Raw genomic sequence first — 23,249 nt, 5'->3', positions numbered from 1 at the left:
AACACAGGCACAAATCCGCCGCACGAACAGGTCCACACCGTGTCTATGACGTCACCATAGCTCAAATACCCCAAGTGTAAGTTTTTCTAACAATGTCGATTTGTGGGAAAGAGGAATTAACCATGAGCGACTGAAGGTAACCGGTTTTAAATTTTAAAAAGGTTTCTGACTTGTTGGTTGTTTTGGTCTCACAGTGCTTTAGTGTGCATTCTATATTTACCAATTATTATTGTAGTATTATTACAGTTAACAGTATGAATTTAAAATAATTTCAGGAGTACACATTGAAGGTTGGTACATTTATCCAACCTTATCAGCAGACAGACATGTGATATGGACCCAGAAACGAATACTTAATGTTTGTTTATGCTAATAACACTGTAATACTCTAACAATGGTCTTTGAAATCTTGTCCAAGATAAATGAAATAAATAGATCCGAGTCACCTTCAGGCACTGTTTGTTTTTTCGGAGTGAGAGTCTTGAGACACAAAGCAAACACTTTTGTTTTTTTCTGACTAACTAATTACATCCCGCTTCAGAGCAGTGATGTAATGTAATCGTCAGTGTTCGTGTGTTCGTCCGTATCCCAACCGTTGCAGATTGAGAGATGAGACAAAAAGCACATTACTTGGGCGGCAAAGGGGATAAAAATAAGATGATGACCTTAACCTTGAGAAAACTAGGTCAAGGTCAAAGTTCAACTTTTGTACACTTAGACACCGGATAAGCTAGAAAGACGAGTGAGGCCAGTGTGAGGCCATAGATCAAAGCTAGTGCTCTGATCTACCTATGCACTAGCTTTGACCTACCCTGAAAGGTCAAAGCTATGCTATTCCAGAGAGACAAACGTGAATGAATATTTTCATCAAATTAATGTTAAACTTGAACGACTGATAGATCTGAACAGTGAGTTCAGTCTGAATCAGAGCACATGGCTTCTCCTGAGATGAATCTTGGTGTCATTGTTTTGTTACAGCACAACATGTCGTCCTCCACCTTGTTGTAGTGATTCTGCCGGGTACACCTACTTTTACTTTTCATATCTCAATCTAAGCCACATTAATAAATTTGGATTTTTCAGGACCTTTGTTACATTTTAAGCCCATGTCAAATCCTTGTCAAACCGTATTTGTTTGTTGTTCATCCAAATAAATGTACTTGATCAAAGTCAACAGAATCATCATATTTACTGTTCCAGAGAGACATCCTAGTTTCTATAATTGACAAGGCCTGTTAGTGTGAAGCTCTAATCTGACCCCAGGTCAGTCTTCAAATTGCCACCTAAAGTATGGGATTAAGGTGAGGTTGTGTAACTGGCTGACAGGAGCTATGAGTGAATATTCACTTCACACGAGCAGATTGTCACAGAAAGAAGCAAAAAACTGATCTTCTAATCTGTGGTGTCATTTTCACCCCTCTGTTCTGGTGGATTCTAAGCCCAAATTGGCCCTTTTAAATGTTTCTGTGCACAGATCACACAATCAGATATTAACCAGGCAACAGAAAGGTCTCACAGAGCCAAATATTCAAAAACTGTCAGTGCAGGGATCTCTTCAAGCTCACCACCAGAAGTCACAGTGATCTCAGGTCATGATTGATTTTCTGACCATGGTGATATCAGCTCTTCCACATCACTGCAGCAACTGGAGTGCAGAAAAACACAAGATGCTTTGCAAAGAAGTAACAGACAGATTGTTTTTTGCCAACAGAAAAGTGCAGAATTATTAAACTTAAAAACAATGAAGTCCAAATGTATCAATGCAAAGCATTAAAAGAGTGACTGCTTCCAAAGAGTGAAGTAAAACTGTACATTACAACAGCTCCTTAGATTTCTATTTAGGTTATAGGATTTGGGTGGTGTGATCTCGGGTTATATTTTAATGGTAACAGGTCTCTGTGTGGAAAAACAGCTGTGGAACAGAATGTTATGGCGTTTTGGCCCACTGCCCAGCACCCCACCCCCAGCTCTCTTTATGTCTCCTCTTTCACTCTCTGCCCCAATGCGATGTAAGCTGAGTTGCTGCAGACTCCATGTGCATTACACGATGACAAAGGAGGGCCAAGGCAGCAGACCGAGTCTCTGATTGGCTGGTGGTGGGCGGGTCTGCAAGTATGTGTGTACACCCTGAGAGACATGTTACATAAGAGGCTAGGTTTCTCTTAGGAGGGAAAAGGGGGGGATGATGTGAACACCTTGTCACATGGCTCTTTGTTTCTGTTTCCCAAGGCACACTCCTAGAACCCCACCGTGCCTTTTGATTGGACGGACTAATCTGAACGTGCTCAGTCACATTAGTGCACACAGAAATGCTGGTGTGCGGGAACATTTTGCTCCTGAAATGTTTCTTCATGTATATGTACATATGATGGCTCGAAGGTGTGCGTATATATTTTGTAATTGACCTCCGGACGTTAATACTAAGAGTCTCAACTCAACATCAGCATCAATAAACTATTGACAGTTGAGAAAAGATCATTAATGTTGTATTTGGACAAATTTCAGTGCAGTACAAATATCTTTTGTAATTCCATTCCATTTCCAACACGATGGCTTTTTTTTTTTTGTCTTCCCTGTTAGATACAAGCTGTAAAAATCGTACAAGTAAAATGAAGATAATATTATTTGTAGAACTGCTGCTGGGTGTGAAATCCTTCTTGCTTGATGGAATTACAGGGGAAAAAAATCCTGACTACAATTTTCTGTTTATTGGAAATTGTAATGAGAAAATTAGGGTTTTTCCTTCCGACCGGAGAGAACACCCACAGTTTTATGGGCACACAGAAAGAGAGGAGAGGTGTAAATCAGCAATGAGAGCTCCTGAAGTATCTGTAGTGCATGCTTCAGACATACAGCAGTGGCTCAGTGTGACTGTGGCCACATGGAAAATGCACCTTAACTAATTGCAGATTCAAGCTGAATCCATTTCTTTGTGCACTCAGGTAGTTTGTCTCTGCTCTTCTCTGTTTGCAACACGACATTGAAAAACCAAACAAGGTCAATGGTACAGCTGCAGTTACTGGCACGAGAAATTGAAGAAAGGCTATTAAGTCTGTGAATATTGGTCTTCTCAGGTCACAGTTTATGTCCTTCAATGAAAAACTACATCTGCTTTGATTCAGTGCATCCATTTCTGTGCTGATTGTTCATTGTTTAAAAATGAATACCTGTCATTTTTCCTCAATCATACTGTGTATCCATTTAGCTATCGATAGTAGCTGGAATATGTTTCTATAATTTTGTAACAAAAAAATGTTCTCCAGATGTAAAAGTTTTGAAGAGTAAATTAAAATGAAAGATTAAGTAGGAATGAAAGAAAAAGAATTTATGCAATTTATGCAACCATAGAGTTGCAGCATAGTTATCAGACATTGTCAATAAACATTACATAATCTGAAGTGGCAATGAATTCAATGTTTATACAGAAAACAGGCAAATAAAAGAACACTAAACTGTAATTGGGACATAAAACTCACTCCTTGATGAATGTTTCCAACTGTAAATAAGCCCAATTCACAGAAAAGTATCATGAAAAACAGGATTGTGTGTAGAATAGCTTCACAAAGCAAGATGTGTTCTACATAGCTACAGTCAAAGTCCTAAGTCACAATGCTTTGTGTTTCTTTTGGAACTGAAAGTCTTTGAGCTAAATTTAAAAACATTTTGTCATTGATGACTGGTTTCTACCTGTTTAGGAATGCAGTCTGGCTGATTTCTAAGCAAAGTTTCCAGTAGTAACATTATTTATTATGATAATTATATCATTTGAAATTAATTTGAAAATTAAATAATTACCAGGGATTTGAGCGTCCAGTCAACATTGATTCGTTGTCTGCTGGGCACACTGCCAGTAATGGGGCGCTTATCGCATGCTCAGCAGCTCCCATGTGTCGCAACTGCAAGTCAGGCTGACTTTAACAAACCACGTATCAAATTTAAGCCTCAGTAACATTACAATATCAGCGTTCTCAGGAGAGAAGATTTTAGCAAGACACAGAGAAAGTTTTACACTCATATTTGCAGCGTCTTCCTCCCCAACACTCCAACAGTATCACAGTTTGTCTGATGAGGTACAAGAGCTCAAAGCTATAAATGCATGAAAACAAAAAACACAAGCAATGAGGAAAAAGGTTTTATTGACAAAGCTCGATTGAAGTAACAGCAAGAACCTGCAAAGACTTTCACACAGAAACCGATCCCACTATTTCTTTTACAAAAAGTTCAAGTACAGACACGAGGCCGATGTGAATGTGGCATATGGTGTCACATTTCACTTTCGTGTCAAAAATTATCTCCAAGAGATGGGAAAAAAAAGCATAAAAGTGGACAAGAACACAAGAGTGTTAAGAAATTGTTTCTTTTGATAAAAGGTCACATATCTAACCCAGAAAGAATAAATAAATTTATGTAGAATAAACAGAACATCTCTGAAGAATGACAGATTTGTCTGGCTTGAAATAAAGATGCACTGCATCAGAAATTGCCCTATTTGTAATTCAATGTATTTACTTGACAGTAAATAAGCTGAATTTACTTTTCAATCTCATAAAGAGGACAACCTGTGTATTCATGAACCCACTTGATTTCGGCCCTGGGAGCTAAAAGGACCCGAACACCTAACATTCCATGATGATTAAGCATAAAATAAAACCCTGAAGATTCAAAGGAAAACGGGTGGAAATGCTTAAAAATGCACAATGCATAAATTTATAAAGACTTTTTCCTCCCAAGGAAGATCTTGTAAAACCTTTGCAAGATTCATCAACATGCAAGTCGTTCACTTTTTCATCCAAAGTTCTTAGAGGCCACGATGTTTTCTCTGATTGGGCCAACAACCTTCCCCTGCTGCTCTGCTCTTCTCTAAATCTCCAAGGAGATGCCAAGCAGGGGGTAGATGGACGGGGGCAGGAAGGACTGTTTAACCTGCTCCGAACATTTTGTTCAGGAAATTCAGTTGCCTTATGCCGCGCAGGGAGAACCCTTCTCAGGTTACTAAGAGAAGTGAGACAACGTCTATGTAAAGGGCATGTTTCTCTACTCTCTTTGGTCATTTTTTACATTATGTACAAAGAACAGACAGAAGTCAAACGCTCTCAGTTGGCCTGAGCCATGCGAGAATCTGCACTGAGGTAATTAAGCATCGTCTGGACGAGTTCTGGGAGATCGTAGTCATGCTTCCAGCCCCAGTCCTTCCTTGCGTTGGAGTCATCAAAGTTCATTGGCCAACTGTCAGCTGGAGGGACAAAATTCAATATGATTTTAGCTCTTTTTTTTAAACCTTAAAGACGTTTGAAAGGAAATAAGAGTCATCCTGCACAGATAACTTACCAATGGCCTGTCGTACATGATCGACGTCATACGTGATCTCCACTTCGGGCATCTGCTTGTGGAGCTCCTGGCCCAGCTCCTGGGGCGTGAAGCTCATGGCATTGATGTTGTAGGTCCTCATGCTCAGGGTGTCGGCTGGAGCCTCCATCACCTCCAGGGTCGCACGCAGGCAGTCGTCAATGTACATCATGGGAAGTCGCGTGTCAGGTCTCAAGTTGCACTCAAACTTTCCGCTTTTGATGGCGTCATGGAAAATCTGCACAGCGTAGTCTGGTGAGAGGCAAATACAAACCGTATGAACAAATCGCCTCGGGATCAGCCAGGGGAAGGAAAACGAGTCACAATTCAATACCAATTAACATGAATTAAATATAATTAAAACAATTTAAATAATAAAACGTATGACAGACCACACTGAGAACAGATCTTTGACACGCATAGGGATGTAAGGATTGTTCATATAATTGAAAACTATGAAGAGATGATCCAGTTATCAGCTGGCCTAAAATTACAACTCTTGAAAAAGACAATTATACTTAGGATGTGGTAAGAGGTACCACAGGAGTAAACATCCATTCAAACTGACACCATGTGTAAGATCTTGGCGTGTGTCTCACCCGTCGTGCCACCTCCAGGCATCGAGTCAGCAGAGATGATTCCTGGGTAGCGGAGACAGCGGAAGTCCAGCCCATAGCGGTGATGATAATACTGGGAAAAGCACAGAACAATCCATTATTGTTTATTACATGTCATTTAGATTTGGGAAGACAATAATAATGTGGAGTACCAATGTATATCTCCAAAAGGTACAGCCTTAAGTAAAAGAAATGAGATCCAACCTCTCCCATCAGCTCAGCGTGGACTTTGGAGACCCCATAGATGGTGCGAGGTCTCTGGACACACAGGTCGGGTGTTGGGTTCCGGGGTGAAGTGGGACCAAAGGCCCCGATGGTACTGGGGACGAACAGACGCAGGCCGTGCTCCGCTGCAATGTCTAAGATGTTATGAAGCCCTAGAAACAGGAAATACCATAAGAACCCCAAAGTCCAATTTTGTTTAAAGATCTTTAACAAAAATCCAATGAGATGAATTCTGTAATTAGCATACCAGTGATGTTAACGGAGCGTGCCAAGGCCACATTAGCTTCTCCAACTGCACTCAGGAGGGCACTGTAGTGAACCAGCCAGGTGATGCGGTTGTTCACCACGATCTCCCGCAGGTTCTTATAGTCCAGGATGTCAGAGTAGATGAAAGGGCCTGAAGATGACAGAGACGACTAAATTCTTCTCTGTTTACATATCAAATATCAGAGTTGTAAACACACATTTGTTCGTCATGTTTGACGTTAAAAGGACTGCTGTTGTGTTTCTCATGAATTCTGTGAAGCAGTTGTTAACTCCTTATACCCGTAAATGTTTATTTACTGCTTGCAGATGGGAGCTGCTTCATTCATTTTGTCAGTGGACAGCTCATTACTGGACATTGGCATAACAAAGTCACGTATTGATTTGGAGTAATGTGAGAATTTTTCAGGAAGCTGACCTGCAGATGAGCATGAATAAAAGAGAGTCAATGACTCTCAACACTCTGTTGTTTCGCAACAAATCTGCAGTAAATGTATCCTTTATTGCTCCATCCATGTTCATCTAATCTGAAATTAGTCATATACTCAACACAACCTTGTGCTCTCCAACATGATGAAACAAAAACTCCACACTCAAGACATAACACATCGATATCTAGTTCTTCATGTTCAAATAAACCAAATTCTTACCGTGAATGCATTTGCTATTTTAAAGTAAAAGTAAGAAACACCTACCACATGATGTCTAAAAATGTAACATTGGAGAAAAGAAACCTTTCATTCTACAGCCCTCAATGCAAACACAGCTCAGTATATAAGTTCATTTACCGCTGTGGAACACGCTGCTTGGGGGCTTCCTGATGTCAGACAGGATGACGTTGTTCTTGCCAAACCTCTTTCTGTGAAAGCAGGAAACCATGGGTCAATATTTCGTAAACGCACCGTTCTCTTTTTTTTTTTTTTACCACTGGTAAGCTGCAGGAAAGCTGCAGGAAACAGGTGAGTCAGAAAAAGTTACCTCAAAAGCTTAGCGAGCCCCACCCCGAGCTGCCCCAGACCTCCTGCATCACATCAAGAGACAGAAATCTGAGCGTTAGCTGATACTGCATACATTAAACCAGCAGCGTATAATACATCTCAGTTACCATAGTGACTGGAATAATTAAGGAGTGTGGGAAAGAAGAATATGGTCAGCATTTGCCATCTTTGCTTTAAACATTAAGCCTTTAGAGTTCAATTCAGATGTTTTGGGAAATCCTAGTGGTTTCCAACGTTAAACCTGAGCTGGTACCTGTGATGAGGACCTTGGGGTGGTCCGTCTCTGAGAAGGACACGGAGTGGAAGCTGGCATCAGATGTAACCTGGCGAGGGGAGAAGCTGATGTTGCGTACAGCCACCGTCAGGGGCTGGCAGCCACATCCTGGGGTGCTGAGCAGGGTCTGCTTGGCCACCTTACTGAGGATTCTGATGACAGGCATGATGGGATCTTGGGATGAAAAGAAAGTTCACACCTTTTAGCGTCAATTGTACTCAGAGACATCTGGGAAATTCAGGCTCTGGATTTTAGGCTTAAAAAAAAAATTCCACTTTTTAAATTTGAGTCCATTTACAGATAATTTAGAGATGTTACAAAAGCTTAGGCTGTCATTCGGAAGCCTTTTACGCGAATTCCATTCCTTCCCAGAACTCAGGAGGAAAAACCAGAAGACTAAAAAAAAAATGGGAATGAGGGAGCTAGTGGATAAATTTATCGACTTTAGGTTAGACTACTGAAAGACGTATCAAGGAGGAAACAGCAGAACTCTGCAGACAGCCCTAGTTACGGGGAGAAAGCGCCAGCGCGGCAGAGCAGACGCGTCGGTTCCACCCACGGAAACCACCACCGTCTCCAAAACGCGCAGCGCAGGACGCGAACGCATAGCAACACCCAACATTTTGATCACAACCATTTCACTCACAATCTATCCTACATTTCGCGTCGATTGGACTCCATTTGTGGTAAATTTACTTGCATTTCATGAACTGAACACTATTATACAATAAGTGGAACATTAAGTCAAGAACATTGAGTCTTTAGGGGTCCAACCAGATGAACGCGTAAAGTTGGATGGAGCAAAAATCTGTGGATTCTTCACCCTTCACCAGCTGACCAGACTTTAACCAACACATCAAACGGGGTTTAGACTTACCGAGGATGCAAGCGTCCAAGTAAAGGACCGAGATGAGTAACTTTAGAGTATATATATTGCCCTGCCTTCTGCGAGAGCCAATCAGGGACCGAGGGCGTGCAGAAGCGCACGAAAACATTGCCAAGATCAACTTCAATCCAATGTCGGGAAAAAAAAGGTTTCTGCATTGTCTTGAAACTTTTCATTAATAATTTGTATTTCATTTTTTTTCGTCTTCGGCAACTAATAAAATGACTCAGGAGGAGATAAATCACACAAAAGTCGTTCTTCATGAACTACTTTAGTGATTTATTTATGGACACATCGTGTGACCCACTCGTGTCCGGGGGGAATTTTTCAAATGACGTGGCGCGTCTTTGTTGATATCCCGACAGATGTATTAACTTGGTGCTTTAACTGGCTGCGTTTCCACGTGGGTGATAGTTACTTAAAATAATTTTTTAGTTCAGTGTACTATTTTAAGCCTGCCTTTTAATGAATGTCAGCCAATAAATACGGTCAACATCTGAGCGCAGCCGTTGAATTGGAAACGTCACAGTGACGCTTTTATAACTGTAAGAAAAAGATCTTTTAAATCGGTTGATTTGGCTGAAAATGCCTCAATAGCCCAGAAAATTGCCTCAAGGGAAACCGACATTATAATTTAAAAAAAAAAAAAAGAGTAATTAAATGAATTGATAATAATATACCATCACCACGTGGTCTCTATTGTTGAAATAAACTAATAATCGGACTCACCGGTGGTTGAGGTTAGAGGACGACAAACCCGTTCGGGGTAATTATATGCGGCTTCCTGCTCGGGGCAGATCCTGTGGCTTCTAGACTTGTGACGTTTCGCCGGTGTTATCTCCGTTCAGTGTTGCATCAGCTGCCCCCTCAGGCTTTATATCAGCTGCCATCTGTCTGACAGGAAGCCGGCTTTCTCCCGGATTGGCGGAGCCTCGGAGGTGCGGTCCTCCCTCACTGGCCACGCCCACACTACGTCACAGAGACCCCGCTGCTCGGTCTGCGGTAAGTCCGATGAGCTCCAGTCTAATGTGTCCGTCCATCCATCCATCCATCCATCCATCCATCCATCTTCCATCCATTAAACTTTTTGAATTCACTGTCAGTTTCATATCTGAGGAACTAAGAAAAACATGTAACCATGGAGATGGAGAGAAATCGAACACACACACACAAAAAAAAAAAATCCCTAAAATGCCAAAGCTATCACTTTGGTTGTTGTCTGTATAAAAGTGTGAAAGTGGGTCAAGTTCTTGAGTTGTGGGAAATAAAAACATCACACAGATTGAATCTATTTATTTTAGCGTTCCCCTATTCAGTATCTGGGATGATGATGATGATAATGATGATGATAATGATGATGATGATGATGATGTTCACTGGATTTAAAGGCTCATGCAAATACTGAGACGTGACAACAATGAGTATTCTAAATGTGACTGGGCCACACACCAACCCTTTATGGGGCACACATTGAAATACTTTAAATCCAAAAATTCAAAGAATGTAATTGGAGGACAACAAAATTTAACTTCTTTTGAAAGTTTAAAAAAAAAAGTACGTAAATGTCATGTAGAAAACTAATGAAGGTTTAAACAACACTTAACTATCTGTTTAGACAAGCGTTGAATTGCAGAGACATTAGATTAGTGAACTGTTTGTGGTAATATTGTAGAAGAAGTTTGAAATATTAATATGAACATGACCTCATGCTTATCAAGGAAAAGGTAGGATGCATGTACACACCCTTTGTTTGACTTTGACGCTTGTTTACAGCGGAGAGAGCTGGGCCGGAGTGGACGTGTCAGAGTGGGGCGTCAGGGTGGGCATATGACCGGTGCTGAAACATGAGTGGTGGAAAGTCACACACACCCCCGCCTGTCATCACCGGGACAGAAATGACTTGGTCAAAGTTAATCTGTAAACTGAAACACTTTCCACAAACAAAACCTCACCATTGTTTGGATTTCTACAGATGAACTTCAGATCACCCTTGTCTTCTACTGTAAAGAGAAAATGATAAGAACTGTGCAACAACAACAACACAGATTTGCTTTTCCTTTCACTCAGTTTGATGTTGGCCAAGAACAGAACATGTGAGTCACCAAAACAATAAACAGTCACGTCTGCAATCAGCTTTTCAATGGATTAACCGACCATCGCAGCGAGAGGCTGACTGTGAAACCTAATTACTTATAAATGACTCATTTTCCATTAAAGGGGATTAATCTTTAAAACAAAATACTACACTACTACATTCATGGCAGCCGTCACCTCGCTATGAGGTAAGCTATATGAGGACAGGGTAGGGGGAAACATAACCCTCCAGTATGGAAGCATGTGTGTTCCCTACTGGGTGGTGATCAGGTCCCCAGAGCAGCAGCAACACTGACGCGTCATCACAACATAAAGCCGTTGCTAAATTCTCTGTCAGGATTACCATCAGACTGGATGTGTTTAGGTAGTGGAGATTTTCAGGAAACCATTTGCCTTCTGGGAGAACAAACTGGGAAGACTGAAACTCAGCTAAAAGGCTGCAGAATCTAGAGGTTCATCCATGAAGCTGACATATTCAAGAGTGATTTAATAATTATTGTAGGGTTTTTGAACAAACTGGTAATTCAGGGTTGGTGACGCTGTATCAACATAGACTCAATAAATAACAAGAAAATCATCCTTTGAGTTTTTAATAGCTGAAGAACAAAAGACATTAAATCTCCTGAACAGTAGTTTGATTTCACAGATATCCGATCAACAATATATATATACTTTATATATGTAAGAATTGAAATAATAATTTTGCAATCTGACTTTTTACACAGGCTAAGCGTGTAGCTGATATGTATAAACACAAACAAAAGCATTGCTTGCTAATGGAGCTGAAGATCTTGTCAGTTTGAATCTGACAAAGAGAAAAACTGTTTAACAGGAGATGACAGGGAAGTTCAAGTCCACCAACAAGATTCACGTCACAGAGAAACAATAGATACCATGTGTTGTGTGTTTTTTTTTTTTTTTAAGCAAATAGAAAACTGCATGATGCAGCCGTGAGGAACATAAAGCACTTCAGCGTAGTGTCTGGGATTTGGACTGTTTAGTGTGATTATTACATTATCCTCAAAGCAAAGCAGATCAATTGTATGAAAATGACATGAAGACAGGCGGACAGTCACTGTCCTCGCAAAACAAAACAAAACTGGATTGAATTTAATCAATTAACGTATGACTTCATTCATGTAAATCATAGAAGGATCATCTAGAATGTCACTGAGCCAAGACTATCTGGGTCAAAATGTTCAAATATCATTTAGTTATCTGGTCTTCTGCCAGAGTGCAAAGAGGAAACGCCAGAAGCTTTTCAGTGACTCTACTGGTACGACAAGAACATTTGCTTTTCACTCGGATCGCATTATCTCGGGATTAACAACACACCTTCACAGGCGTACCTTTTGTTCCCAATGAACTTTAAGACAATAAATAGGAGGCAACATTGATTACAAAATTATAAAAAGCAATGATCTCACACATCAAACTTTCAGACTTTACGCATGATCAACATGGACACAACTAAACCCCCAGTACCTATAGAATGCAAGCTGATAGATATTAATATTTCACACAATTGCGTTAAATACATGCTTGTCGATACCTCCTACGGTACAATGTTACCGGAATGTCAAGAAACGATCTCATAAACACAAGAGAATCAAGCTGTGTGGTCCGTTCCCTATTAAATGTGTTCTGTGTCACAGGTGCTGATCCCTCCCACGTTCATTATATCATCTCAGGGTGCAGCGAAGTCACATGCTGTCTTACTGCACCCTATATGTTGCCATAGTTACCCTGCAGTGCTTCAGGAATATACATTCAGCAGGATGTTTGGTGCAATCATATGTCAGGTGTCGCAATTGAACATGCAAAGGTTTCATCTCCTCTCCAAAAATGTGTAGCTATCTTTTAACTCGTCCTGGGGGCAAACGGCTCACGCGTTTAATTTATTATTGAGTCATCAGCTCCTGCAAATGAAAGGCAGCGATGTGGAGGTTTAACCAGGCTACATAACCCTGACATCAGATAATGGCTTTGTCTGAATGGAGAGGTCTGCATGCACTTGTATTAGAATCGGAATGGAGTTTGGAATTGTTTCCCTTTCAGTTAATCTGATAGTGAATCATTCAGTCAATGAAATGTCAAAAAATTTGCATTTAAATTTCCTATGGTGACATTTACAGACTGGACTTAAACTCACAGTTTAATGAATGTAAAATGAATTCTGACAAAAAAAAAAAAAAAAGCAGATTATCAGATTTAGATACAGCTAGAGAAAATTTAGGACATGAATGACTCATTAATTATCTTTCTATTTGGGTTTTCTGCGGTTAATCTGCTTCAGCTCGATAATGAAGTCGAGGAGTGTTTGGTTTTCAATAGCAGCACTCTGAAGAGTAATTGGCTGTTTTTATTATCCTTTCACTTGCCTTTATCTTAGTTTGAAAGACAAACCAAGAATGAGAATAATTATCTGAGAAACAATATAATTTTTCTGTTTTATATATGAAGCGTCAGTACACTCTTCCAGTCCATGAATACATAATGGAAGAATGGCTAGTTTACAATTTAAGGGTTTATTCCACCTCAGTTTCCTCAAAATATTGTTTGGATATAATTTTTGAAATTTCTAAAATGAATTTCAACCTCACAAAACCCTGAAACTTGTCGGCACTGATCTATTTTTATATTTGGTTTCACATTTTTATATTTTCAACTTCCCTCCTTTCACCTCTCCCTCTCTCTCTCTTTATGTCGTCTGCAGCAGAGAATCTTCGGTCTCGAGCTGGGCCAGCTGCCGACGGAGGGTGTTTACTTTGTTCTGAAGTTCCTTGTTATACTCGATTATATGTACCATTTCGTCGTAGGCCTCATCCAAACATTTGGTGGAGCGAGTCCAGCGGAGGAATACTCCTGTAATGGAAAAGAGAAGAGAGCAGTGTAACTAATCTGCAAGTAAGGATTCCTCTCACTGGATTCATGTGTTCTCAGAATTACTAAATAGCAAAGTTCAAAGTTTAGCAAACAAAACTTTTAAATAATTCCTGTATCACATATCCAGCTGTGTGTAACTTGCAGATTGTGTTTAATAAGATTACATGTTGTAACCTTAGTAACTGTTCACAATGAAGGAGCTGGTTAATTTTTTTCATTACTAACCCTAAGAACAAGAGATATTTGAATGCTTTTGTAAAAAAAAAAACGTAAAACACTGATGCAGAAACAAGTCTGGCATAAAATCTCTTCGTATTATTAAACCAACGCTGGGAACATAGCTTCCAAACTCAGGAAAGAGCATCATCACGTAACTGTAAAGCCAAATGTCACACATTTACAACATTTACCTGATTCACCATCAAAGCATCCCATGGCAGCATGCTAACGCTACACACAGAGTAAACCCAAAGCCGATGGAAAGTGTTTTTAGTGCTCTAAAACTCAAGTTACACGGTCACCAAAGTGATCAGAGGTCAACCTGAAGAGACAAGTAGTTCTTTCAGGACCACAAATGTAAACCTCATTGCAGCTGGAGGGGGTGGGGTGGGGGTCAGCTGATCCTAAAGGCCATTGGGTTTTACCAAATCTTGGTGTACTGAGACTCGACTGACAAACTACAACAAACCCATCACTGTTGCTCTACACAGTGACAAGCATAAAAAATATAAGGATTTTACATCAAATATAAAGGTGTGATCAAGAATAAGAATTCTGAACTAAAACAGAATCAAAACGAGTTCAACAAACATACAGTGAAGAGGTGTTTAGTCATGGAGGTAGCATCGCTGAGAGACAGAGAGGTTCTTGGGCCTGAATGTATTAACATCTATTAACATTCAGTGGCCTGAATGTTAATCCAGTCTTTCTTTCAATTTCACTTTGATGGAGAGCGGGCATCGATTTACTGGAAACCAGAGGGAGGCACGTGATTGGATGATACAACACAACAGACAGGTCACTTTTAGATCACGATGAGTGTGTCTTGAACAGGAATTCAGCTGCATTTACATGACTGGAAAGCAACTGACCCCCCCCCCACTAGGATTTTAGTGGTTTCCCATAACCAACATTAAAAAAAAAAACCCCCATGGTGACTCAATTAGAAATTGGGATATAAAACATTCTTTTAGTGTTAAATTCAGGTTAATACCAGTAAAATGTGTCAAGTGTTTTCAAGTATGTTGCAAAACAGGATTTAATCATCTTTATGTCTGGATTTCACAATAAACCTTAAGAAATACAAAATTATTTCAGTCTTACTCCGTCATAGGTCTGCTGTGCATATTACATAAATGTACACCTAGCTGAGGTGGGCTGAAGGAGTGCATTTCATTCTCTGAATGAAATGGAGGAGTTGTCTGAGCAGGATTTATGCTGCTTTGGTGTCAGGACGTGGCTCTGAGGCTTTAAGCATGAAAGGGGCCCCTCAGACCGAAGCGCCCTGAACCTAACGACCCCAGACTCCCCTGGGGCATTTTTAAAGTTTCTGAACTCCAGGTCAGAAAATGTTCAACTGCTCTTCAAGTCATTTCCAAAAAGAAAATATATGGTTTATTGTCAATACTAAGCTTGTATTGGGGGAAATGACACATAAATCACCTCATGATATTGTCATTTAGGTAGGAATGTGTTTTTAGTGTTACTTTTATCAATAAATTAAACTTAAAAATAAATTATGTGAGATGGCAGAAATCATGAAATGTGGCAAAAGGCTGTTATGGCGATCGCTATCTAGTGAATGGATATTACTGCCTTCCAGTGACCCTTTAACTGTAAAGAACAGCTATTTTTGTTTCAGCGTCATGCTATGACTGAGAAAGCCTGCTGATAGTTGCAGCAAACGAGCACCACACCCACACAGATTCTATTCATCATCACCAAACCTTCAGTGTGTCACTGCTCCTCGTCCCACTAGTTGGTGGGGAAGTGTGGGGAGTGTTGTGTGGTATCTGTAACATTCTGATTCCAGTCAGATCAGTCTGTGCTGCTGTTGCAAGAGCAGGAAAAGACTGTAATGTGCTTATAAAATAAAGAGGTACAGAGGTCATAAATTACATGTCCCACAATTCTATCTCAGCAACAAAGACAAAACACCCACTGGATATCAGCGTGTCAAATACATCATTTTCCGCATTATAAGGCGCACTGGACTATAAGGCGTGCCTTCAATGTATGGCCTATTTTAAAACATTTGTCACATATAATGCGCACTGGATTATAAGGCACACTGTTGGTTTTTGAGAAAATTAAAGGCTTTTAGGTGCACCTTATAGTACAGAAAATACTGTAATTAAAGTACAGGGTAATAATGAAGTGCCAGAGTTGGAAAAAATGTAAATAGCATCAAAAAGTCCAAGAAAAGAAAAGTCTATTCAGAGGGAAGATACTTTAAAAAAGAACAGAGAGCACATGTATGTCTGCTTGAATGGAAACAAGCCAGTTTGTCATTTCAGCCACAGGCAGCGTCCGAAGGAATGCAACTTATGGCAGAACTTAAACACTCAAAGAAGCCCAGCATGCTAACCTGAGCCACTAACAACAGAATTAAAAGTCATCAGAAATAATGCAATGACTAGTTATCGGGTGTTCTCATTTACTGATGATGATGATGAAAGCAATGCCAGTACTGCTGTCATGAACATGTATGAAGTAATGAAGATAAAAGACACAATCACAGGTTTCCAGCTGAAGCTGCGGCTGTGGAAGTCCTAAATCCAACAGGACGTCCCGCCCACTGGCACATCATACTGTTTCCTGAGAGTTTTGTCATGTGTTCACTCGGCTACCGATGTCTGCTACATGTTTACTATCATCACAGCCCTTTGTTTTCGTGAAACGCCGCCACCGTCATCTATGACACATGGTCTCAGCAGATTAGCTGTTGGAACACAAATGATATATTTCTATATCGCAGACGGTAGTTAGATCAAACCACAGTGATGTGTGGCACACAGTCCTGACCCTCACAGTGAACAGAATGTCATAAACACTGAAGGGCTTAACAATACTTGTGTGATGGTACTAAAAAAAAAACTTGATTGTTCACTTAGAAATGTTTTTACCTTTGATGGATGAGATAAAAATGAGGATTCAATAATTTTATAAAAAATATTTATAATCTAACAACAGAGAAATATTAGTGTGTGTCCAGATGCAATGTCTTAGTCTCTAGGTACGTGCTTGTGTGTGTGTGTGTATGTGTGTGTGTGTATTTGTGTGCGTGCATGCGTATGTGTTTTTGTTACTAAACTCACTATTTCAACTAATTGTAAGCTAAATCCTGCTTCCCTGAACATACATATGAACCTTTATCGATCACACTGTGTTGAACGTGGCCCCCTTCTTGCTTGTGATTGACTGATCTTTAACAGACAATAATAAGACCTGTTCCCACTGACAGGTTTAGCTGCCGAACACAAACAGGTGTGGAGAATACCACGAATTTCTCTTTTAACTTCACATTCCTCATTTGTTGCTCCTGTCCAAACTCGACTGAAGCACGCTACGGTCGTCAGAGTCATACACGCAGAAACTTAAGACATCTGAAGCAATAAAACATTAAATATATTGTCGGCACCGTTTTCAAATACATGTCAAAAAACACTGATTGCGTTCAGTTTTACACAGCTTCTTGGAATCAGGGAATCCCAGTCCTGAGATCAGTGAGGATGTTTCTGTGCCACCTATAAATACCTAAACTCATTCATCAAACAGCAACAAAATGCCTGGGAAGCAATGTCAGGAACGCTGAAAATGTGATGGGTGAATAATGTCATCAGAGGTTATGTGAGGATATTTGATTTTTTTGTTTTTATTTTGTAGACATAAGTAATCCCCGAAGGGAAATTAAGCGCACTCTAGTTTCAAACAAACACATGCATACATGTTAGTATGTACAGGTCCCTGTAACACACACAAGGGGGCCTCTAAGTATGAAAGAACCTGTAGGTATGGTTCGTCAAGTGGATTGTCTGAAAGGAGTTGGTGAATAGAAAATCACACAATCTAGTTTGTTGTAGCTTGTTGTATCTCAACTTAAATGTACTGTAATCACAATATGTATTCAATAATAATCTTATTGCAATGTAATATAAATCAAATAGTTTACTATTTACTGAATGTTTGCATTTAAATGTCATGTAAAGTAAACATTTGCATCACAGAATTCATAAATGTTTCACACGTCAGCAAATACTGTAGCGAGGTCAGTTGCGCCCCCTTCTGGTGAAATTTCAAAGGTGAAAACAACGTTCCCTCGTCAGTTTTCCACATATCTCTGTTTTATTTGTCGGTAATTAATTTATTCAGATTATAATTATGCTATTATTTCCACTTCCAAGCAATAAATAGTCTGTGATCATTCAGTACAACTGTGATCAATATTCCTGATAACACTGCTTGTGTTTATTTTCGACATGCTGCTTACATTATGAGCCAAATTCAGAGTGTTTGCTGAATTGAGAGAGACAGTCATCTATTGTACAGCTTTTAAATCAGCAGACGTTTATAGTCTCAGTCTCTCCTTGCCTTCCACGTTTCTTACCTTCCCACAGCAGCAGACTCTGAGGGGCCACTGAGGGCCAGATCACCAGACTGTTGGCCTCATACAGCGGATTGGTCAGACGCTCCAGCTCTTGGGGCCGATTCACCCACGACCAAAGTGACACGGTCTTCTCAGGCAGAGACAGTTTGGCTCTATGGGGGAGGGGAGAGGAGTAAAATTAACCAATGAGAACGCTGCTGCCTCCGGTTTATTGAATGAGTTTAAAACACACACAATGACGTCATTGAGGTTGGTGAAAACAGTCTCCTTTCCCTCATAAAAACATAAGGATTGACTTTGGGGATAATCACTTAATCCATATCTGCTTTATTAAAGCTGCTTAGTGGCTCAACAAAGTGAAGGGAAGGCTCCCTAAAATATTGTGCATTATAATTAATGCGACAAATGCAACACTAATGGCTGGATGCTGATGTATAGCAGCTGGATTTTAGTGAACATGTGTGAGTGAACTGCAGGCTGACAAAACCAGACGTACCTTTCAGCCGTGTTGTTGCCCAAGAAGGTGCCGAACTGAGAGGCATAGGCGTGTTCGAACAGCAGCACCAGGAAGCTCTCGCTGAATTCAAAGGAGCACGGAAACTGGCGAAGGATCTGCCAAACGCAGTCCAAGAAGAGCAGGAACACGGGGGCCTCCTGGCGAAGCTTGTTGTTGGAGTAGGCTGACTGGGCGCAGCGCTGCTGGAACGGGTGACCTGCCTGGGGTGGAGGATCAAAGAGGTGAGAGCCTCCATGAGGGGGAATGCCAAGAACTCATCCACAATCATTATTGTATGATTACTGGTTCGTGATTATTAGACCTGCATAGAAACAGTAAAACACATGAGCTACTCTAAAGGAGTACACATTTCTCCAACATAATTTGCATTTTAAATTAAAATGCTAAAAGATGTGTTAATAAAGCAAAACTTCCAACTCCACAAACATTATTTTCACCGTCAATCCCAGTCACTGGTTTAATCACAAAGATTGTAGCTCTGGGAACGGCTGATCACCTGCAGCCACTCTCGCTCCACCAAACCCTGGAAGCCTCTGACGGTCCTGCAGGACGGATCAAGGATGATCTGAGCTAAGGAGGTCACCTGCAGGGTGGAGTCTGTGCCCTCTGTTCCATGGACCAGAACTGAAGCCCCCTCCCTGAGACGAGAGCACATGATGACAGGTTGTGACAGCGTCACCTGCGACTGAACACTGGGATTTATTTATTTTTTTTGCAATTCAGTGAGTATGGAACTGGTGGAACTCAAACATATTGCTAACAGGATATTCTTTAACTGTTCAGGATTAGTGTAAAAAGTGAACTTTGTCCTCTGACCTGTCGATACACTGAGCTGCCAGGCAGGCTGTGGTGAGGATCTCCTTGACATAAGTCTGCCAGTTGGAAGCTTCTAGCTTGCTCAACCAGCGATCCATACTGTGGGACTGGTCGTTACACGCCTCCACCAGTTTGATCAGGCTGTCCTGGAGGATGTTTGACCTGGAAAGACCCAGAAATATGTAAATCCATCATACATGTTGCATTAAATAACACACATTGATGTTTTGTTCCTTCCTCCAATAAGAGCATTTTTTGAATTTGAATATTTTTAAATGACTAAATAATTAGTGACCACGGTTAACATGGTTGCGGCAAATATTAACCGCAAATATCCATCAATCCTGAATTTATTGTTCAATCAAGAGAAATATTCTCAAATAATATCTGCTCAGAAGTATTTTTGTTCTGTATGCCAAAAATTATTAGAATTAAGAAGCACAGGAGACATAAATAGCAAACAGAAAACACTGTGCTTTGTAGAACTCAACAAAAAACTGGTTAGATCTTCGTAGAGGTCGCTCACCTTTCCAGCGCCTTGTGGATCCTCCTCCACTGGGGGTAGTTAGCCTCAGACTCAAAACCTCCACCTTTGGCTTTAGCCTGCTGAGCGACACTGATAGTACGAGTGTCAATGATGTAGCCACGTTTGCCTGGTCGCAGGGTGGCATTGATCAGCTTCTCGTCTTCCTTACACCGTCTCCCATTGGTGCTGGTCAGAGGCTGCCCCGCTCGCATCATCACCTGAAGGAGGAAGTAAAGATTCCATACGCAATTACAACCACAAAGCAAAGAAGAAACATGTAACTTTCCTTTTAGAGCTCACCATGCCATTCTTTTTATGGTAGTAACTCAGAACAGGAAAGCGGCCGCCATGACGGAAGGTAGCTACTTTCCTCAAGGCGTCATCATCAATATCTTTGGGCACAGCCACTAGACAGGGGTATGATGGACACACACTGAAGTCCTTGTTGACTCCACTCAGTCTCCACTCATCTGTCTGATGAAGGGAATGGAGGCAGTTTTACACATTAGTATTACACATTGGGAACTCAAGGCTTGGAGAATGTTATGCATCAAATGTTTTCTCTCTAATCATGTCCATACCATAGACTCCAAATCTTTAAAAGCATCCTGTGGAAGGAATGAGTTCCAGCCATCTTCTATGACTTCAAACATGGGCCGATAGAAAAAAGGGTACATCAGAGAGACGGAATCAAGTGTGGACAGAGCCTATGGATAGAGTAAGAACAAGTGGAATTTTATTCTACATGAATATAACACAAGTCAGCCTTTTAGAATATGTTGGGGTTTTTTTTACCTCAATAGAGCTGGCAATATTAAAACACTCCTCCATTCCCGGGATGTCGAGCTGGATCACTCTCAGGTCTTTGCATTTGATTACAATGCTTCCCAGAGACCCCACAAATCTGACAGAGGAGGAGAGTGTATTCGAATCGTAAATCAGGCAGAACAACTGTCATGTATAAGACACAAAATTGAAGTTTTGCCACACAGCAGAATATCCTCAGGGGTGGTAATACTCCTGCCTGCATTTAAAAAAAAGATAGAGTTCAGAGCTGGATGGGTAGTGCTGAGGTGACTATCCTCATAAAGTTAGAGAAAAGGAATGTCCTCAATAAATACCTAAAGTTCTCCTCTGCCTTATGGGAGCTCAAAAATCAAGTGGGTAAAAAAACAGCTGGACAAAGTCTTGGTCGTAATATTTTTCTTCTTCTTTCTTTAAATGAACAGCATGCTCTACCAGTAAAAAAAAGTCTCTAAATATCCTTTGTTTGTAACATTTAACATCCATGCAGCCTGAAATTTCCAGATAAGATGATACTTTCAACAACCCTGTTTGCTTGCAAGCAAACTCACTTGTGTCCTTCCTGGCTAGCACATGGCGTTGTAAACATGTCCTTTACTTTACAAACAACTGATAGCCTCCTATAAAGATAAGGGACTGCAGCTGATTCATCAACTGGACCATAACAGTGTGAAATCTTTCGTTTGTGATTTTCACATGGTCAAAAATTGAATCTTCAGTGTTGTTTACAGCTTCAAGCACTTTCCACAAAACTGGTTAACTCCGAGTTGCTACTTCCTGCCACAAGAGTTTAAAATCAGAGTGGTGTAGAAACACTGAGGTCAAAATGCTCAGACCTACTGCATGCAGTTATAAGGTGTGGGCTGAAACAAAAGGACTAATTTAAATTAAATTAAATTAAAATTAAAAGGACTAACCACACTCAAAATGCATTCTTACATTCTCCCTTGTTAGGCAAAATGATCTCTGTAAACACGTCCTCCTGATTTGCCTTGATTTTTACACAAGATGTGCTTTTATGTGATCAGTACAGTTTCCAGTGTAAAAATATATATCAAAATCACGAGTTTTTTTTAGATTGAATGTAAAATATAAAGAAAAAGAAATAAAATTAAAAAAAATCTTCTTGCAGTTACTGACTTTTTCTCTATATAGTCGATGTTGGAGTGCAGCAGCCACAGCTCCTCTGTGTTGTCCTGTCTGGAGGACAGAATCAGGTGATGGCCGGTCAGACACAGGGTCCCCTCCACCGTGGGAAAGAAAGACCGACGTAGAGTCACCCCGTCCACCCTGGGAGTCTTTATCAGCTCCGCAAACTCCATGATCTGACCTGAGGAAAGGAGCAGCCAGCTCAAGATACATGGGGAAAATTCTATTGACAAAGCTATCGATTAGCTAACATCCCAGTTTCTTAGATGAGACTGTGGTGTTGCTTCACACAGGAGTGACATGCTTTATATCCATGCTGACTGACAACACAACACATGCTACTAAACTCCATCAGCTAACCTTAGCTTAAGCTCATTTCGGGAAATGAATTGAGTAGCATTAGCTTGCTTTTATAATTGTAACGGACCGCATACATTCTTATTGTTACACTCAAATGTAACAATCGGAATTGAAAATATAAAACACATGATGTGTTTCTTTCCGTTGCCCCGCAAATCATTCAGGGTGAGATTACCTGATATTTACGATAATTTTGTAGTTGGGCGAGACTGGTACGTCAGCAGAAACACTCCGACTGGAAACACATGCTTTGTGAAACATGGATCCTGTCCAATTGAATCGGATACCAAATTCTTCATGAAAACAAAACATAGAATTATATTCCCAACAAGTAACGCGACATTAAATATTCACTACGATGTATTTTAAGAAAGGAAAATACTTCATGTTATTATTGTCCATATTCATCCATTTCTTCGAGGTAAGAGGTAAGAAGACCACTTAGAATAGAATTATCCAGTTGGATGAGTTAGAAACATGAATGCTTCTCGTTCATCTTCTGAAGGTTTAGTTTTCACAACTTCATAATAGCTAAAGCAATCCGCGTAAGTGTAATTATTTGGATTTTTTTGTACTGAAGGGTGCAAAATGTTCTCGTGTAAAACTGCATTTTTGTTTAGACTCATTTGTTTGCTATAAAAACCCATGACAGTATCAGAAAGGATATTACTGTACTGAGGTTTTTGAATGACTGAAAATTTAAAAGTTGACATGGTGCCCGACTACAAACCAGAGTACACAAATAAATGCAGAGTGATTAAAATAAATATAAATCTGTATGTGAATGTGTGCTTTTCAAGTCAAATAGTTGTCATTTTACATTAGTTTAACATTTTTATATACAAAGCACATTTCAGAAAAATAAAACACAAAAAAATTAC

At 40.2% G+C, this 23,249-nt stretch overlaps 2 protein-coding genes and 1 long non-coding RNA gene across 5 annotated transcripts; 1 reads left to right on the top strand and 2 right to left on the bottom strand.

The window, feature by feature from the left end:
* Positions 1–80: 80 nt before the first annotated feature.
* Positions 81–13,552, top strand: LOC137613066 (uncharacterized). Its single transcript, XR_011038903.1, has 3 exons — positions 81–136; positions 9,512–9,612; positions 13,421–13,552. It is a non-coding gene; the product is annotated as an uncharacterized lncRNA (long non-coding RNA).
* tdh (L-threonine dehydrogenase) lies at positions 4,120–9,496 on the bottom strand. 2 transcript variants are annotated; one of them, XM_068341910.1, is made up of 9 exons: positions 9,340–9,496; positions 7,704–7,898; positions 7,431–7,473; positions 7,241–7,311; positions 6,436–6,585; positions 6,168–6,340; positions 5,946–6,036; positions 5,329–5,598; positions 4,120–5,233 (listed from the first exon to the last, which is right to left on the bottom strand). In XM_068341910.1, exons 2-9 carry the CDS (start codon positions 7,888–7,890, stop codon positions 5,094–5,096), a joined length of 1,125 nt encoding a protein of 374 aa, XP_068198011.1. In that variant the 5' UTR covers positions 7,891–7,898; positions 9,340–9,496; the 3' UTR covers positions 4,120–5,093. The 2 variants fall into 2 exon arrangements, with proteins under 2 accessions (XP_068198011.1, XP_068198010.1); XM_068341909.1 differs by lacking the exon at positions 9,340–9,496 and adding an exon at positions 8,602–8,753.
* mtmr9 (myotubularin related protein 9) lies at positions 11,284–22,596 on the bottom strand. 2 transcript variants are annotated; one of them, XM_068341907.1, is made up of 11 exons: positions 22,544–22,596; positions 22,000–22,189; positions 20,851–20,959; positions 20,637–20,762; positions 20,356–20,529; positions 20,056–20,273; positions 19,530–19,691; positions 19,210–19,351; positions 18,693–18,913; positions 18,197–18,348; positions 11,284–13,569 (listed from the first exon to the last, which is right to left on the bottom strand). In XM_068341907.1, the coding sequence occupies exons 2-11, from the start codon at positions 22,179–22,181 to the stop codon at positions 13,406–13,408; spliced, it is 1,650 nt and encodes a 549-aa protein (XP_068198008.1). In that variant the 5' UTR covers positions 22,182–22,189; positions 22,544–22,596; the 3' UTR covers positions 11,284–13,405. The 2 variants fall into 2 exon arrangements, with proteins under 2 accessions (XP_068198008.1, XP_068198009.1); XM_068341908.1 differs by lacking the exon at positions 22,544–22,596 and adding an exon at positions 22,369–22,488.
* Positions 22,597–23,249: the final 653 nt, after the last annotated feature.

This window comes from Antennarius striatus, chromosome 19 (genome assembly GCF_040054535.1).
Source record: "Antennarius striatus isolate MH-2024 chromosome 19, ASM4005453v1, whole genome shotgun sequence".
In the NCBI taxonomy this organism is placed as follows: domain Eukaryota; kingdom Metazoa; phylum Chordata; class Actinopteri; order Lophiiformes; family Antennariidae; genus Antennarius; species Antennarius striatus.
The sequence above is the reverse complement of the archived record's forward strand: the minus strand, read 5'-3'. Positions and strand labels throughout refer to the sequence as shown.